At 24.7% G+C, this 18,392-nt stretch overlaps 1 protein-coding gene across 1 annotated transcript; it reads left to right on the top strand.

Moving 5' to 3' along the window:
• The first annotated feature begins 12,587 nt into the window (after window positions 1-12,587).
• On the top strand, window positions 12,588-18,045 carry LOC129966404 (zinc finger protein 726-like). The gene is made up of 3 exons (XM_056080826.1): window positions 12,588-13,362; window positions 15,371-15,469; window positions 17,754-18,045. Exons 1-3 carry the CDS (start codon window positions 12,963-12,965, stop codon window positions 18,038-18,040), a joined length of 786 nt encoding a protein of 261 aa, XP_055936801.1. The 5' UTR covers window positions 12,588-12,962; the 3' UTR covers window positions 18,041-18,045.
• Window positions 18,046-18,392: the final 347 nt, after the last annotated feature.

The following is an 18,392-nucleotide window of genomic DNA, read 5'->3' as shown; positions in this document are numbered from 1 at the left end:
TCTATATAAAACAACTTTCTTAATCTTAGGAGATATAATTATATATATATTTCTTTCCTAGGCAGTGGAAAATCATATGATTGTTATAAAAGAAATACTTCCTCTTATCCACTTGCATCAAAATGTGTGCCATATTTCTGTGATCAGTGTTCTTATAGCAATTACAACAAATCGAAATTGATTAGACACTACAGAAAACATACTGGGGAGAAGCCATTTCAGTGCAACTTGTGTCTTAGAAGATTTACTCAAAAGGAAAGTTTGAATACTCACTGCAAAACTTTGCATGGCTGCTCTTTAGCTATTTAGCTTTATTTACCAAATTTTTATTGATTATAGTTTTATCTATTAATGAATGTGTTTTGAAAATTGCATGTAAATTGTTTAATGTCATTAAATTTAAGAAGAATGAATGTTTTTAATATATATTAATTTTTATAGTAGAATTTGTTAAGTAATAGTTAATTGGTAAAATTGTTTTGTTCCATTATGTTCTAAATTTAATTAGCTATTTCATTCTAACTTTACTTTTTCAAATGTTTTAAACAATTGTTGCTGGTTTTATGAGCATAAGTAAAAGAAATAAACATTTTTAAAATATATGAACTGATTTCCTTTCCTAAAATGAAAACATGTATGCAGAAAATTCATATAGCTTTCATTTTGTTACAACAAATTTATTTTGCATGCTCAGACATTATCAGTTCAGAAATACAATGTAAAGCATAATTCGCTTAAAAGCATATCTAGTTTTTGCAACTAAAATATGAAATAATTCCAAATTTGCATGTTAAATAATTAAATCATCATTTGTTTAAATTAATATTAAAGTTACATTTTAAAATTCTAGCATTATTATATGTTTGTTGGAATTTTGCTTTTACTTTATTCAAAAATTTAAATATAAGACCATTATTTATTTATTTTTTTGTTTAATTAGATAGTCCTTTTATGAATGAAATTATGTTTTTTAATAAACAATTTGTATAGTGTATATTTTTAGAATTTTTTGTTTAATATGCTAATAGTTATTGAATAATTAAAAATAACTAATATATAGTGCTAGATTTAATTAGTATCTTCCTGTTTTTTAATTGATATTACAAATTGATTTTAATTTTTATTATTATAATAACATTTTAAAAAGTATTTTCTTATATTTTGTCTTTTTATAAATATATTTATTAATGAAATTGTTACATTTGCAATCTTAATGTCATTTTTCTTGTAACATTTAGATTGTTTCCTACTGAAAGTATTGTTTATAAGGATGTAATTAGGATTTAATGTATCTACCCAATATGACTTAAAACTACTACATTTTTTACTCTTTTTTAATGTACTGAAACTTAATGATAAAAAAGTTATAATTTCTCTGTGAAAAAATCGTTACAAAAAAACTATTTTAGTGAAGGATTTGTGTGTGTATATGCAGGAAATTTCTGAAGGCAAAGTATAGTTTTAACTTTGGTAGTGTAACATATAATTTGTATATTTCCTTTTCATTTTAGTGCTTAAGTTCTTCTCAGATCATATTTTTTTTTAATGGAAAAGCAATCCAATTTTATAATATTTTCAGAATAATTCTTAGATTTACACAAATGTATATAACCTAATACATGCCAAAGTCTGAAGTTTTATTTTGATTTTAAAAGAAAAAAAAATCTTATTTATTATAACACGTTTAAATGCACTTGTAACTGTATCTTAAATTTTCGTTAACGGATTACAGAACTCTTAATTTGAATGGCTATTAAACAAGAATCTAAGTATTTTTTTAAAATTTACTGTACAGAATATTTAAAAAATTACTTTTCTTTTATTTCAGCTCTGTGCTTATATAAGGTAATTTTCAAACTTTTTTTCTTGCATAATTCTTCCTCTTTTTTTAATTTTACATCCATATAATTACTGCATGCATAAATTATGAGTTTTTTAAAAATTTTATTTTTATTTATTTATTTGTTTGAATGTTATCTCTTCTGCAGAAATGTATTATTTGCTTTGTTGAACATTTATATAAAACATTTTCTTTGCATGTGTTTATGTTGTGCTTGTATACTTTTTCAAACTCCTATTGCATGTATTTTTGTATTGTGTTTATTTGCATTTGTGTACTTTTTTGTTTTGAAATTATTATCTCAGTAGAATGTCTATATAATGATAAAGATGTTTTTCTTGTGTTAAAAATATTTATTATATGCTTTATATATTATGTGCTTAATATATTATTTTTCTTTAATATTCCAAAGTATCAAATCTTTTCAAGTTAAAAGCAGTATAAATTCCTGATTTTACTTTTAAGACCATTAATTAATATTCCTTTCGTTTTTTTTTTTAAGAGTTCTTTTGTTTATTTTCGATAAATTGTTTTTTTAATCACATTTATCACCTTTGAAATTTTGTAATGTAAAATTGTTTATTTTTTAACATACTTTCTGATGTATGTGAACAGGTTTATGAGCATTTTATTTCAATTAAGATTTTGTTTATAATGGTTCTTGTATAATTTATTTTGTTTTATTTTTCAGTGATAGTTATTTTATTTCTTTTTCTTTATTATGTCAAGAACTAATTGTATAAATAGATTGCTGGAAATTTAGTTTGTTTAGAATGGAGTTATTTTTATTTTTTTAATTATTAATCTGCTACCTTGTAATCTGATAGTTTTGTTTATTGTTTTTTAATTATAGAAAAAAGAGTAGAAAATTTAGTTTATATTAGAAATTATTACTTAATTGAAGAATTTATTACAATTTTATAAATTTTTATTTTACATATTATCTTTCATTTAGTTAGTATACATGTAGTATTATCAAAAAGTTGTTCTCTTTTTTTCAGTAATTATGAATATTTATGTATTGGGCATTAATTTTTTAATTTATGTTTCAGTTTCTCAATATTGCTTTTTAATGGGTTCTCCAAAAAAGGATTATCAAAATCTGCGCTACAAGTGCCAATATTGCTTTTATGCAACGAACCGTCCTTCTCATTTGAAAAGACATTACTTGACTCATACTCAAGAACGTCCGTTTACATGTACAGTTTGTGGCAAATCTTTTAATCAAAAAGTTAGCTTACAAGAGCATTCTCGCATCCACACTGGTGAAAAACCATTTCAGTGTGATGTCTGTTTTGTTCGTTTTACACAACGATCCAGTTTAAAGAACCATAAGCGATTGCATATGAAAAATGATACTACTGGTGAAATTCTGCCACTATATTTTTCAGCAGATTAATAAATTTGATAAAGGAAATATTTATTGTTCAAGATTTATATACATATTATATTTTCGTATTTGTATAATTCTATGGAAATGGTTGAAGTTTATGTTAAAATCACGGTTGAAACTATATTTATGAACTGTATAAAACCTAATAGTTTTATGAAAAGTCATATCTTAGCAAATGTATAAAAACTTGGGTTTTAACAATGAACACTTAATTGTTATAAAACCATAATTGCAATATGCATATTGTATAATGTAATAGCGATGTTTTTTTATTACTATGCTTAGCGTTTTTCTGCATCCAGTTTTCTTATTGGTTATAGAACAGTAGATTCTAAATTTTCATAAAAGAAAATTTTTGATGTAAAAATTTAGCAATTTCATCTTTTACCTATTTTTATGATACTAATGCACTCATTTTATTAGACGGTCATTAAAACTTTAAAATGATTTTAAATGTTTATTATTAATTATTAAGAGAAAAATATAAATTTATGTTTAAAAATTTCAGAATTTAGTTATACTTATTAATTATATCTCTCCCCCCACCCCCTCCTATTAATCCTTCCGTCGTCCTCTTCTGTCCGCGAAATTTCTGTTTTTCCTCAGTTTTTCTCCGCATTAAAACAAACAAAAATAAAAACGCAAACAAGGTTTTAAACGTTTAAAATTTTTAAAATGTAGAAGAACGCTTGAAGCGCGTTACGGCAGCCTTGCAGAAGTTTCACTTGAACGCGCTAGATACGTTACGAACGGCGAAGAAGTTAAATGGATCTTAATAACATATATCATTCAGCTTATTATATATAGATACTAGCTGACCCGGTAAACGTTGTTCTGCCTTATAAATTATTTCTATTGAATATTTTGGTTGTTAACGAATGCATTGTAAGTGTGTGGGTTTGGGATCTATGACAGAAAGAGGAATGGAGCGCTGTAGATGACGATCGCCGATAAAAACAAAAAAAAAACACCAATCATTCATTTTCTCAATACAATGTATCTCATTAACATAACGAACATATACATTGTTTGATCTCTTAAAAGTTAAACGTAAAGTGAAAAAAGTAATATATTTTTTTGTCCTAAAGTATAAAAATGAAATAAAGAAAATCAATATTCATTTCGAAGAGCAATTGAGTGTACGATATTTTTTCTCAGTCCGTCTTTAGCCAAAACAAATAACCTCGATAGTTTGCCCACGCGAGAACACGCCACGAGTGAAAAACAGGATGTGCCTAAATCTAAACCGCAAACAGACATCGTTTGGTCTTGCGACTTATTGATTGTCACTGCGAATGCGAATCTAGTAGGAAATTGAACGCATTTGAATTCAATTGCTACGTCTGTGAGAATCATTGGAATTCGTAGCAGCAAAACATTTTCGGCTTGGAATTTACCATTCAAAATGGTGTCTTCGATAACGTTTTTCATAAATTTTTTAATGACAAATCGCGTGTCATTGCACAACCATGGTGGGTTCAAATTCCGAAGTAAAATAACCGGAGATCCAACTTTCAGTCGTAGAAGGTGTGGTGGCATGCCTGGCAAATCCAGTCAGTTCAAAAACTCTGTTGGATAATTTACAGCTTCGTTAGCATCGCAAACTGTATCGATCAATTTGTATGATACCAAGTCGCCTGGCAACGACTGCTGTATCTTGAAGTTTAAATCGTCGACGTCCACATGTTTTGCTGCCAAAATGGTTCTTTTTGCCAGCCACGCATGATTTATGTATTATGTGCGTACATCGGGAAATATGTGGAGAGCATTTTGCGAATCAACGATAGTGCAGAAATTAGTGGCAATTTTATGCATCCAATATTTTATTAGACAGCAACTTTTCCATCGCCGATATCTAAAAATTGGTCCGAGAATGTCTCAGCCGATGGATCTTGTAGCATTTGGAACTCGCGTCTTTATTTTTAGCTGGACTGTTTCAACATTACGTCACAGTGGCGATGATTTCAAGCAAGGGTTGATCTTCTCATCGTACGGTGAACGGGGATAGGAACACCCTAATTACCTAGCGTTATGAAATATACTTTGCGACCTATTCTCGTACTTACCAAATACACATAAAAAATTTCATAAAAATCGGTCGAGCCGTTTCGGAGGCGTAGGAACACAAACACCGTGACATGATATTTTTATATATTAGACCACTGAAATAGTTCTTATGGATTAAATAAAAAATTTTCGCCCCTTATTACTAGATAAACTTATCTTCAGATGCAAATTTGTCATGTGTGCTTATTATGTTATAACTAAGATATATAAATATATAAGAGTTCAATTACAAAGAAAAATACGTCCATATGTAACATCATTCCACGCACACTCTACTTAGACAATAAGAAATTGATTTATAAAAGATGAAAAAGAGAGGGAAAAGAAATCACATTTTCATCATCAGGAACAAAATTAGCATGAATTTGAGCAGTGAAAGAACATTTTGTTTCATCATTCACTGTAATTTAATTTCAATTCACTTGTTAACTTTGCTATTCAGATGGACTTTTTTTTCCCAACTGTATCTATTATTTCCTAATTTAATTTACGAAATTTTTAAGTATATTTACCTTGATCAAGTTGTACCTTGTGCATTTTCAAAATAATGTGTGTCTGCCAATCTATCTAAATACACAATGTTATATGTGACTTAAAATTAACTAAATTATCCGCATTTTTGGCATATACAAGTCATTTTAAATTACTTACAATTCAGGTTAATTGCAATTAACAAAAATTTGTATAATCCAAAATTATAATAATTACTTTTAACATTAGAAAATGTGTAACAAATATAATTATTGAAAAAATCTTTTCAGTGTTAAAATATCAGTGTTAATATTTATATATAATATGAAATGGTGTTGTATTTTGAGCAGTACTTTTTTTATAATTGAATTCTTAGCATCTGTACTTTAATTATGTTCATCCTGCACTTTTCGAACATCTTTGAATTGTTTTGTTATTTTAATAAGTTTCAATTTCCTAAAAATTTATTTTCCCATGCTTCTGTTTTGAAAATTGATTGCTTTTCTGTGTTTTTTATAGAATGGAAAATATTTGATATTTTATATTCATCCTTTATTTATTTATTTTGAAAGTTCCTTCATCCTTATAAATTTTTCTTTACAAAACAATGAAAAAATATTTTAAAAGATTTATTTGTTTAGTTGTAGTATTTAATCAAATGGGGGAATGTCTATTTTTTATTTATAGCAGATGTTTCCTTAAAAATATTGCAATAACTATTTGTAGCTTTCCATGCTCTTAACTAGAATTGAGAATGATAGTTTGACAATTAAAAAAAAATATGTATATGACAAAGAAGCTTTAAAAATATAGGGTTAATTTCTTTTCAGTTATAATTGTAAAATCTGCATTTGTCTCCATATCTTAGTATAATATAACAGTTCAAATTTCTGCTTCTACAGTATCTCATTTCTAATAAGAATTTTTCCCTCGCCTGAAAAATATTATCAGTTTGAAACACAAATTTGTCATACAGTCATTATCTCGCTAATCTTATAATTAAAGAAAATCTTTCATTCAATAACTATTAAAGAGGATTAAATTTTTATCTGTGAATTTTATTATCTTTAAAATTGTGAATAATAATTTTTATTATTATCATTTGAAAACTGTTTGGAGGTTCCTAATATTTAATAAATGTGCTAAAAAGTTTTAAATTTATCATATATTTTAAATGCATTGTTTTGCTTATTTTATAATGTAAATGTTGATTAATAAGATCGTCCCTTTTTTTCCCATCTACTTAATTTTTAATATTTTACTTTTATTTAAGTAAATTTTACTCTATATTTTTATTTTTTAGATTGCTATTTAAACCTACATATGTAATTATTGAAAAAAAAAATTGTGCTGATGTATGAATTTTTAAGTAGCAGTTTCTCAGATGTAGGTTCATTTTGTCTTTCTGAAAATCTTTATCATTGGTGGACATAAGTTCAATCATTAAATTACATCCATATTTTTGTACTTGTTGGTACATGTAAGTGGCATAAGGCTTAATTTTCAAATCATTTTTTCATTGTATGCCTATTTTAGATACAAGAAATATTGCAGAGAATAACACTTAAAATAATGAAGATTTTGCAATTAAGATGTAACTGTTTTATTTATATCTAATAATTTTACTTAGCTGTTAACTTTTTGCTAAATATCTTATTAAAAATGAATGGTCATTTTTAAATGACTATTTTACTTAAATTTTACAGACTTAATAACTTAAAATTAGTTAGGATGTGACTTAATGCAAAGAGGTTATAAAAGTATAGAAAATTTAAAATGTTACTCTTGCACGGAAAAAAAAAATGCCAAAGGGTTTCCTACACATGGAGTTAATTATATTTAGTATATATTTATATACTTTACAAATCTACAGTATGTTTTTCTTTCCTCGTTCATTTTTGAATGAACTTAATTTAATTATTTAAAGCATTTGTGGGTATAACTCATAAACACTATGAACTTATTCTTACACTACTAATTATAAATATATTGGTCCCCACTCCCCTTTTTATAGAATTTTCATTGCAAAAGGAACTTAAGTTGGCAATATTTAGAAATAAAGTAATATATATATCTATGAAATGTGATTTTTTACTGATTTTTTTGTGTTCATTATAAGTTATTTTATTTTTTATTATATTTATGCTTTCCAGAGTTATGATATTGAAAAATAATCTTAAGTGTTAGTTTTTCTTAATGTTGATATTAGTGATGTACTTAATTTATTTTTAAGAATATTGATATATTCTTCTGCATTCTGTTTCCTGATGTGTTTTGTAATCTAATTGGAGTCTGGTTTGTGTACATAAATTTGGAAAATATGGAAATTTTATGCTGAAGCAATATTTTTTTCATTAATATGTAATATTTAAAATTTTGTATATAATTTTCTTTTCACTGTGTACCCAAAATTGTCAACATTTATTGGATAACTGTGTGCAATAAATCTGTGTTTATTATGCTTAAATATATTTTAATTATGCCTGCATATAAATTGTGAAATGACAGATGTACAATACCCATATTTTTTTTTTTTTTTTTTTTGTTATATATAGTAGAAAGGTTTGCTAACACAATTTTCTGGGTATTCTACTAAAATAAATCGATAAATATTCTTCTAATGTCTTTATTTTAAAATATTTTCATTTTAAATGCAGATTATAAATATTTATTATTTTTCTTCAGAATGTGTTTGAAGTGTATTTATTTTATCTCAAAATGAGGTATACAATAATTCCTGAATGATCATATGATTCTAGTATTGTGAAATGACCTATTTTTATGACTAAGAATTTAAAAATATTTCCTACTGATTGCTGTATAATATTATTTGTGTTAAAATTTCCATTTTTATTATGAAAACCTGCCTAAGATCTTACTAATTTGGCTCTCAGTTTATAAAATTCTTCATCCTTACAAGGATAAGCTGCATTGCTTTATCTGTTAATCTAATAAGGAATATGCAAATAATTCCATGGATTTCATTATGAATATGTGGTATAAAATGATTAAGGGACCTGAAGAAATATTTATATGGTCTTTAAAATATGTAATCATGATTATATCATGCAAATGTTTAATATTTTTATAATGAAAAATCTGTATATGCAATAAAAGTGTCGATTTTATAAATAATCTAATTTGACTAATTTTTGTTATGTTAATCAGAGGGTAGAATTTCTTGAAGTTCTATATAAATTTCCTTTTCTTTTTTGAAATATTTTGCAGGATGGTATATATGTCCTACACTACCTGCATTATGACTTTTTAATTCTTGTTAATTTTAAATATCTGACCATCAATTAGTTATCAACAAAATTATTGCTTATTTTTAAAGCATGACCTTTTGCAGTGTTATTCCATTTAATAAACTTTTTGCAGCTAAAGTTGTTGCCTAGTTTTTGATATTAAAACTAATTTTAATATTGATACCTGAAAATTTAGCAGAATTAATTTCATTTTAGATACTTCATTTTTATTATGCCAATAAATAATTTTGATAATGTTAAAAAAAATTCCATTTATATAAATCGTCTCACTGATTATATCAATAAAAAGTATATACAACAAATACTAATACATTTTAATGATGTATAAAATGCATTTTATGCTTAAATTATTTCACATATCGAAGATTTCTCAAAACTTTAACTAAACTGCATATGTTTTTATGAAATTTCACTTTAATTTATTATTTTTATGATTTATTTGACAATGTTTATATATATTAGAATATATAAATGTTTATATGTTTGAATCGAAAATGTAAATTCATTTCTGTATTTTCATTTTTTGAATAAATTGAACAATTGAGCTTTATTATTTTTAAAACTTCATTTATGAATAAAGTTGATTATTGAAAAATTCCTTGATTTGAATCTAAAGTTAGCTTTAAAAGTAGTTTTTATCTATTAATAGCTATTGTAATAACAATTCAAAAATGTGATTGCATGAAATTATTTTATAAAATGTAACTTTTCTTACTGATTTTAAAGAATGCACCTTTGGAATTGCAAAATCATTTAAAAAACATTTCTGTTTTGACTATAAAAGTGCACCTAATATTTAATTAAAATTGTTGCATGTTTGCTACATAATTTATAATAACTTGTTGATCAATAATTTACATGCATGTAATATAATTGGAAATTCATCCCCTGACATCATTCATTTTACTGCTTCTAAAATGTTCTTGGATGTTTATTTGTCATTCATTCTTTCAAATAGTTTTTTTTTTTTTTTTTTCACTGTAAATATTTTCCAAAACTTGTTTTTAATTTATTTCAGATTTCATTTGGTTGCAAAGACAACATAGACCATTTCATCAGCTGTCCAAGACTTTGGTTCAAAAAACATTTCGACATAAGTGTAAAGTATGTCCATATTCAACTAACTATACTACAGCTTTAAAACATCATATTCGAGTTCATACAAATGAAAGACCTTTTGTTTGTGAAGTTTGCCATAAATGTTTCACTCAAAAATCTAATCTTAGAGTACATTCTCTTGTGCATTTCCAAGAAAAGTAAAATACTTATTTTGATCATATGTCATTAATATTTCAGTTGGTTAGAATAAGACTTTTGAAATAATTGTATTTTATTCTGTACAGTATAATTTTTAAAATAAAGTATTGATTTTTTTATGCACATAGTTTTTGTCTTTAACTTAATTTCATTAGAATCATATTTGTTAATTTGCTGTGTTATGGCTTGAAATTTTTTATTTTACTTATAACCCATATAGTATTCCTTTTTTTTTTCCATGCATATTTCATAAATTATTTTAAAAATGAAACTTAAAATATTTAGATTGTAATCTTTTAAACAAATTAATTTAAGTATGGAAGAGAAATATCAGTTCATTCAACAAAATATTGAAAATTAATCATTATTTTTCACTAAGTTCTAAAATTTTGCTAGTTTCGGCTGTGTTGATAGTAGTTCACTAATACTTTAGAATGTTATATGAGTTATTCTTTGCATTTTAAATATCAGAATTTGGGTGAAATTATAGTCACCATGGTATATAACTACTTTTTTTGTATTATGTCTGTTTAGATAGTATTTCTAATATGCATATTAAATTATGCATGATGCAATTAACATGTTGTTTTCAAAAATATTATTATGATGCAAATTTTTAATTATTATGTTAACAACAGCAGTAAATGTTTTATGTTAATTTGTAAATAAGATTTGAGATCTACATCAAATGAATCACATGAAACAATGTAACATTTTCAAATGGTAGTATATATGTATCAGCCAACAAGTGGCAGCTTATTTTATTTACAAAAATGATTCCTCAACCATACCTACTGAACTTCCTGACAAAATGTATTTCAGTTACTTATTCTAAGTTATTGTTTTATAATATTTATTCTCACTAATTAACCATTTGTGTTCTGTAATATTTTTAGTATTAATCATTTTCTATATAAAATGTGCATAATATAGTTTCATTTTTCATATAATTAGCAGAATAATAATGCTTTTTATAAAATAAAGGACATGAGTAATAATATTTTAATATAAATATATCGAAATATCCATTCTATAAAGTTTAAGAACCTCTTGATACTAGAGGAAAAACTATCATGTCTTTGTCTGCAAGACCTGTGATGTAATTTCACCTGTGATACAGAATTTAGCTAAAATCTCTAATTTCATGCTAAATTCTGTATCACAGGTGAAATTAGTAATTTGTACTCTAATTATCTTAGAAGGACAGAAAAAAATTTCATGAAATAAAATAATGTTATGTATTCATTTTACTGCCAAGAATTGGATTCAAAACTAGATTCTGTTAAAGTAGATCTATTTGTTTACAAATGCATTATTACTTATCTTTATACTGTCACTCCTGCATTCTTTATATGATTTCACATGTATGTATTGTATGATTCACATGTATGTATAATTTATGTATCTTTAACAGAAAACTGTTCAAGCTTAAAGAATTTCTTTTATATGATAACTGATGTTATGTTTACATATACACATATAGAATTGCTACTAATTACTTTGTGTAAATAATAAGAAATTTAATTTCTGCTTATAATCATGCTGAAAATATTTTCTTTAAATTTATACTTTAAGATGAACAATTAGTGTTTGAGATCTTATTGTTAGTGCCCCACGACTTTACATATGCTTTCAAAGTATATTTCATTAGAAATTTCTCAAAGTAATGAAAGCTAAAAGGATGGATGATAAATTAGCTGATTGCCTAACAATATATAGCATGGTTTTAAAATACACATAAACTTTTTCTGATGGGGAAAAAAAAAAAGAGGAATCACTAAAAATTATATTCATATTGATGTCATCTTTTGGTACAGAAATTAAAATGTGTACTTTTTCACTATCTTAAATTTTAAAAAAGAAAGAAAATTGCATATTTAATTTCAATGTAATTATTTACATTTTCACTCATCAAACAATCGCAACTCTTTTTTTACTAAAGATTACTTAATCAAATTAATGAGAATTTTCTATTTCTGTATAAAAATGAAGTTCTAGAGTTTTAGATTAAAAATTTAAGTTAAAGTTTAGAAAGTTATCAATTATTTTAAATTATAAAATTATTATGAACTAATCATTACTGCATCTGATGGTAAAAATTTTATTTTTAATGACAAATAATTTCGTGGTTTATTTTATGCAATATGGTTTATGTTATGCCTCCCTTTATCCTGTGAAACTAAAAATTAATGTTTTTTATTTTGTTTACGTATTTCAATTTTAAGATATTTAATATTTTTGTGGATTATGTATATTAAATCATAAGTTATGTGCATTATTTTTATGTTTAATCCTTTTGTACAATACTGTGGTTTTGATATTAAATGCTATGGTTTAAATCTTATAAATAAAAATATCAATAAGACATGTTTTCATTTCAAGGGGTGTTTTTTCCCCCTCATGTAAAAATAATATCCACTCAGTTTTGATGTTTCTTATGTGATGACTTATTTTGTCAACTATATGCAGTTGAAAATTATGCAGATAAAGTCTGCAATTCTTTTCTCACAATTATTTTTTTAATGGGAAATATATGCCTATATTATTTTATTAATACTGTAACTATTTGCGTTTCATTTTAAAATTGTCTGCATGTGTAAAACATGCTATATCATTTCTTTTCGTTAATCTAATGCTTTAATATTTATGTGAAGTTGGATAATTAATGTTTTCATTAGTTTTAAATATTTTTATTGCTGATTCGTTGCTTTTTTTATACATAGGTGTCAGTGATCTTGAATATTCACGAAATTCTGATGGAACCTCTGGTATTAGCTTTACTTCATTGAGGAGTAGTGATAAGTCTGATATATACCAGTGTGATGCTTGTTCATACTCCTCAAGATTTTTGGGCAACTTAAAGAGACACTACTTGATTCATACTGGCCAGCGTCCATATGTCTGTTCATTTTGTGGCAAAGCTTTTAATCAAAAAGTTACTCTTACCACTCACAAACGATTGCACACAGGGGAACGACCATATCCCTGCAGTAAATGTCCGCTTCGATTTCACAACAGGGCTTCACTTATAAGACATTTTTTGAAACATGAAGAACAAAGTTTATGTCCAGAATAATAATTATACAAGAGCTTATTCTATTACATTCTTTCTGAGCTTCCATTTAGTGCATTAATGTCCAAGAAATAATAGATTTTTGTGAAAAATACTTAATTGATTTAAAAATTATCAAAAAGAATAAATAAACATAAAACTTTTTTTTAAAGTTTCATCTATGAAAATGTTCTGGATTTAAATAAAAAATCTTTTTTTTTTAAATCAAGGTATAAGTTTTTATTGTTGTTTATTTAAAGTTTTATATTTTTTCTGTATAATAGAAAAGAATTATTTAAAAAATATATACATCCATGATATCTAATAAATTTATCTTGATACAATTACGATTGTTAAAAACCTACTTTTGAAAAGTGTATATTCTTTATTTTGGATGAATAAAAATATGTTTAGTATGTTTGACCTGGATATGCTTTTACTGTTAAAATAATTATTCATACTGTATAAATTATTGCTCAGTGTTTTAAATCAGGTCAAAATATTTGTTTTCAGGCTGACATTAAGGTAATTAAATACAAGCAAAAAAAAAAAAAAAATGTTTGTAAAAAATATTTGTTTTTCAGTTTGACATTAAGATAATTAAATACAAACAATGAAGGTTTGTAAAAAATATTTGTTTCTCAGATTGACATTAAAATAATTAAATTTTAGCAAAAAAAAACTGTGAAAAAAAACTTTGTTCTCAGATAGATTTTTTTGTTTAAAAGGCTTTGTCATATAACACATTGTGTCATTGTTTATTTTTAACACTAATTGCAGTGAATATAAAATTACAATAAAAATGCTATAAGTTGAAAGCCTCTTGTTTATGTGAATTACAGCTTAATGATTTGATGAAATTAAAATTAAACATTATATTTACTGAGAAGCCAACAATAGTTATTTTGTTTAGTTACTTAGAATTATTGAAAGGCAATATCAGCATTTTCAAATACACACTGACCTTTATAAGTGGTAAGAGAAATGGCTTAAATATATTATCTGAAACAATAAAAATGCCATCAAAATGTATCTTAATGCCTTTTTTAAAAATAAATTTATCATCAGAAATCAATTTCTATATTGCTGAGAATTCTGTATTTATTAGGAAATCTATTAATATAACTATTTTTTAAGATTGCAGATAAATATAGCTGTTTTTAATTACTATATTTTGGTTAACAATTATTAATATCAAGAATTTTTTGAAGTTATACCTTTGTAATAAATTGCATATTGTAGAAATGCTAAAACATATTTGTGTATTTACTGTTACTCATGTATAAATTTATTTCCTACTAATAGTGTATTTATTTTTTTTATTGTTCTTTAAATGTGCTGGAAATTAGAATATGCTAATATCATATAATTCTTTAAATTAAAAACAGAAAGATCATTTAAAATTATTTTGTATTATTTGAATGCAATATTATCTGTTCCATGTATTTTTATGGAGCCTTTTTGAATACTAAACTGTCTTACTGAAGAAAAAAAAAATAATGCAACCCTTTTTTAATCAGCATTGTTTAAAACTTTCTAGAAAATTAATATACTTAATTATTACATATCTTTGAAATATACTCAAATTTATATATTATTTAAATAAATACTTCTAGATAAAGAGGAAGAAATATTTGATATTTTTATGAACTTTCAAAACGATGGGTGTAATATCTGTTAATATATATATAATATTTACACATTTTTTTTTCCATCAATTTGTGAATGTAAGCTAGCTTTCTTATGTGGGCTTACTATGTCTAAATTGAAAATATATCTGAGCAATTCTGTGTATATTTAGAATTTTTTTAGGAAGTGAAAGAAGAGTATCTTTTAATAAACTCAGCTTATCTGCTTTCTCTGAAATGTAGAGGTATTTTTTGTATTTAATAATTATTAATACGAAAATGTTATATATTCTCATTTCATTAGTACCATTTGTTGCTTGTATCATGTTAATTTTTTATAATTTTTTTTAAAGTAAATATACTATTTTTATAAAATATTATTTCTTGTTTTAGTAATCCCTGTCATTGAAGATTCTGGAACAATTCTTCGTACCTACAAGTGTCCTTTCTGTCCTCCTTCATTGCCTCATACTGAAGAGCGGCAATTTGCTTGTCCATTCTGCTTAAATTCCTTTAAACAAAAAAAACCCTAAAGATGCACTGTCATCGGAAACATTATTTACTATTTAACAGGACTAATTCATCTTCATAAATTTTTTGAAAATTATTTCTGTGCTTGAAAATTGTAAATAAAGTGATAAAACAAATCTCTACTCTTCTTTTTAAACAGTCACACATTTATAAACTGTTGCATTAATTAAAAAATATATATATTTTTACTGCTGAAATAGCTGTGTTTCACAGTTTTATCAAGATTAAACGTTAGTAAAAATACAAATATGGAAAAACGATAAAATTTTGATCATACTCCTAGTGGTGAATTTAGTAAACATTTTTTTTTTTTTTTTCGCTTAAATTATGTTTTTTTAGATTTTGTATAATTTTGAGAAGCCAATAAAAGTCATTTATATTACTCGATTTAGTTTAGCTTAAATACTATGCAGTTTAGCTTACTGTTTCATTCATTTCCTTTTATCTCTTTATACATTTCTTGTATGCATATTAGATTTTGTTGGAGTTTTTTTTTTTTTTTTTTTTTTTTTTTCCTTTTAAAGCTGAATACATGTTGAATGTTGTATATTTTAATGCTATCTATTATATATTGTCTTGAAAATGAATTATGGATACTTGATAACAACAGATTAAAAAAAAAAAAGATAAGTTGAACACAACTTAAACAAATGCTATGTGCTTTTGTTAAAACAAAAAGATTTTGTTAAATTTTGGATCTTTTCAAAGCAGAATGTTCTAGTAAAAATATTGTTTTGAAACCCAAAATTATGATGTTAATACATTATTTTCATATTCCTTAAAATTTATAACATAGTTCATATACTTGGACTCTTGTTTAGCAATAAGAATTGTATTTAAATATACTAGTGCTGAAATTTAATAAATAATGTGGAACATAATTATAACCAACGATTGATTGTAATGAAAAAACTTTTAAAATTTTTCCAACATGCATATTAGCTTATTTTTTACTATGTAAGAATAGCCAAAATAATTATTATTAAATTTATTTTTTGTGTATGTTTTATTATGGCAAAATGTAGCAACTGATGGAACATAAAAATATGGAGTGTGGGAAATAATGTATTCATTGAGAAATAAATATTTCTAGAAAATATATATATTTCAAAAAATAGCAAAATAATAATTGTCTAATAAAGATAGAAAATAATCAAATGTCTTAGTAGAATTGTATTAATTACATAGAACTGAGGAGCTTATTTAATAGTTATAAAAAATGAGAGCAGTTTGGTATAATTTATATAAAAATGAAAATTCTTAAGAATATTTTGAATGCATTAAAATAAATGTAAACTTCTTTAATATGTCTTTTGGCTTAGTTATCATTAGAACATGTTGTCTTCTTTCATATAATGTTTGATGTATTGTTGATGAACTGAGATAAGTTGTATCTAATTTCCAATTTAAAAATGCTAACTCCCATGAAAAATTAATTTTTACATAATACCCCCATTTTTCAAGGGAAAGGAATTCTGACACATAGCATATGTATTAGAACACTTACTTATTAAATTAAAGAAACATTTAACTGCTATTGTTGTTGATAAGTAGCCTTAGAATTTTGATTTCTCTTCCCTAAATTGAAAAAGAAGTACCAATTGAAACTCTAAAAAGTGTTTAACAATTAGAGAGCAATCAGATATGGTGATAAGAAATCTGGTATTATTAAAAATTTCAGTACATATAATCTTGTTGTTATAATATTTTTCACGACGATTTCTGTTCAAATTTTTTGTTAATATGATATATAGACATTTGTATTTACCGCAGGAAAATTTGTGAATTTTCAAATGCAATGCCATTTTAAAAAAAAAATAAATAACTGAGTTCGGAGATTCCCCCGCCCCCTCATTTCAAAATGCAAATCATGGTTTGACGTTCCATTCACTATGTTTGCCTATTCTTTACATTTAATAAATATTACATGTAAAGTTTCTAACTAAAGTATAAATGATAATGTATTTATGTTGAGTTCAGATTTTTAAAAAAAAGTTGAATTCCTTAATATACCCCAAATAAATTTCATTACTTTTGTGATTTCCCTAATGTGGGGCATGTTATTTAATTCAATGAATTTGGAGAAGAGAATGTAATTCGGTTTTATTTAATTATTTTATTAAATATTTTTTTCCATCAATGGGTACCTTTTTTTCATTCTTAAGTCTGTGACTGCTACGATAATTCTGAATATATCAAAGAATTTTTTTAATAACTGTTTGAATGATTTTTTCAATTGTTATAGTTGCTATCTGTTTATGGTTTATTTATTCGAATATTATTATTTCTCTTTTAATTCCAGGTGGTGATGTGTTAAAAATGTTGACTTTTTCATCTCGAAAAAGAATTATTAATGGACGCTACCGCTGCAGCAGCTGTTCTTATTCCACAAATTATTTCTCAAATCTCAAAAGGCATAATCTAGTTCATACTGGAGAATGTCCATTCTCCTGTAATGTTTGTGGTCGATCATTTAATCAAAAAGATTCTTTGAAACGCCATTTTACAATACATTTTAAGACAGCAATGTAAAAAATCGTGTGCATTTCTTAAATAAAATTTATTTTCAGAATGTAAAAGAATTTGTTAACATTTATTAAATGTGATTACTTCTATTGGAATCATTTTATTTTATCACTCGAGCGGGAACGTGATTTCATTTTATTAAATTGCATTTTTAATAGTTAAATGGTATTTTATCGTTTCCTTTACAAGATATAACAATTTTAAAAGAAGATCTATATATAAAGATAAAGGGGTAGTATAATTTAATTCTCAATGAATGAATAAGGGTTGCGTATTTCAAAAGTGAGAATTAACGAAAAAAAAAAAATTAAATTAATTCTGCTAAGTACGATAATTTGATCATTTTGAAGATGTATAT

This window comes from Argiope bruennichi, chromosome 4, assembly GCF_947563725.1.
Source record: "Argiope bruennichi chromosome 4, qqArgBrue1.1, whole genome shotgun sequence".
Classification (NCBI taxonomy): domain Eukaryota; kingdom Metazoa; phylum Arthropoda; class Arachnida; order Araneae; family Araneidae; genus Argiope; species Argiope bruennichi.
This window is presented reverse-complemented; position numbering and strand designations above follow the sequence as displayed.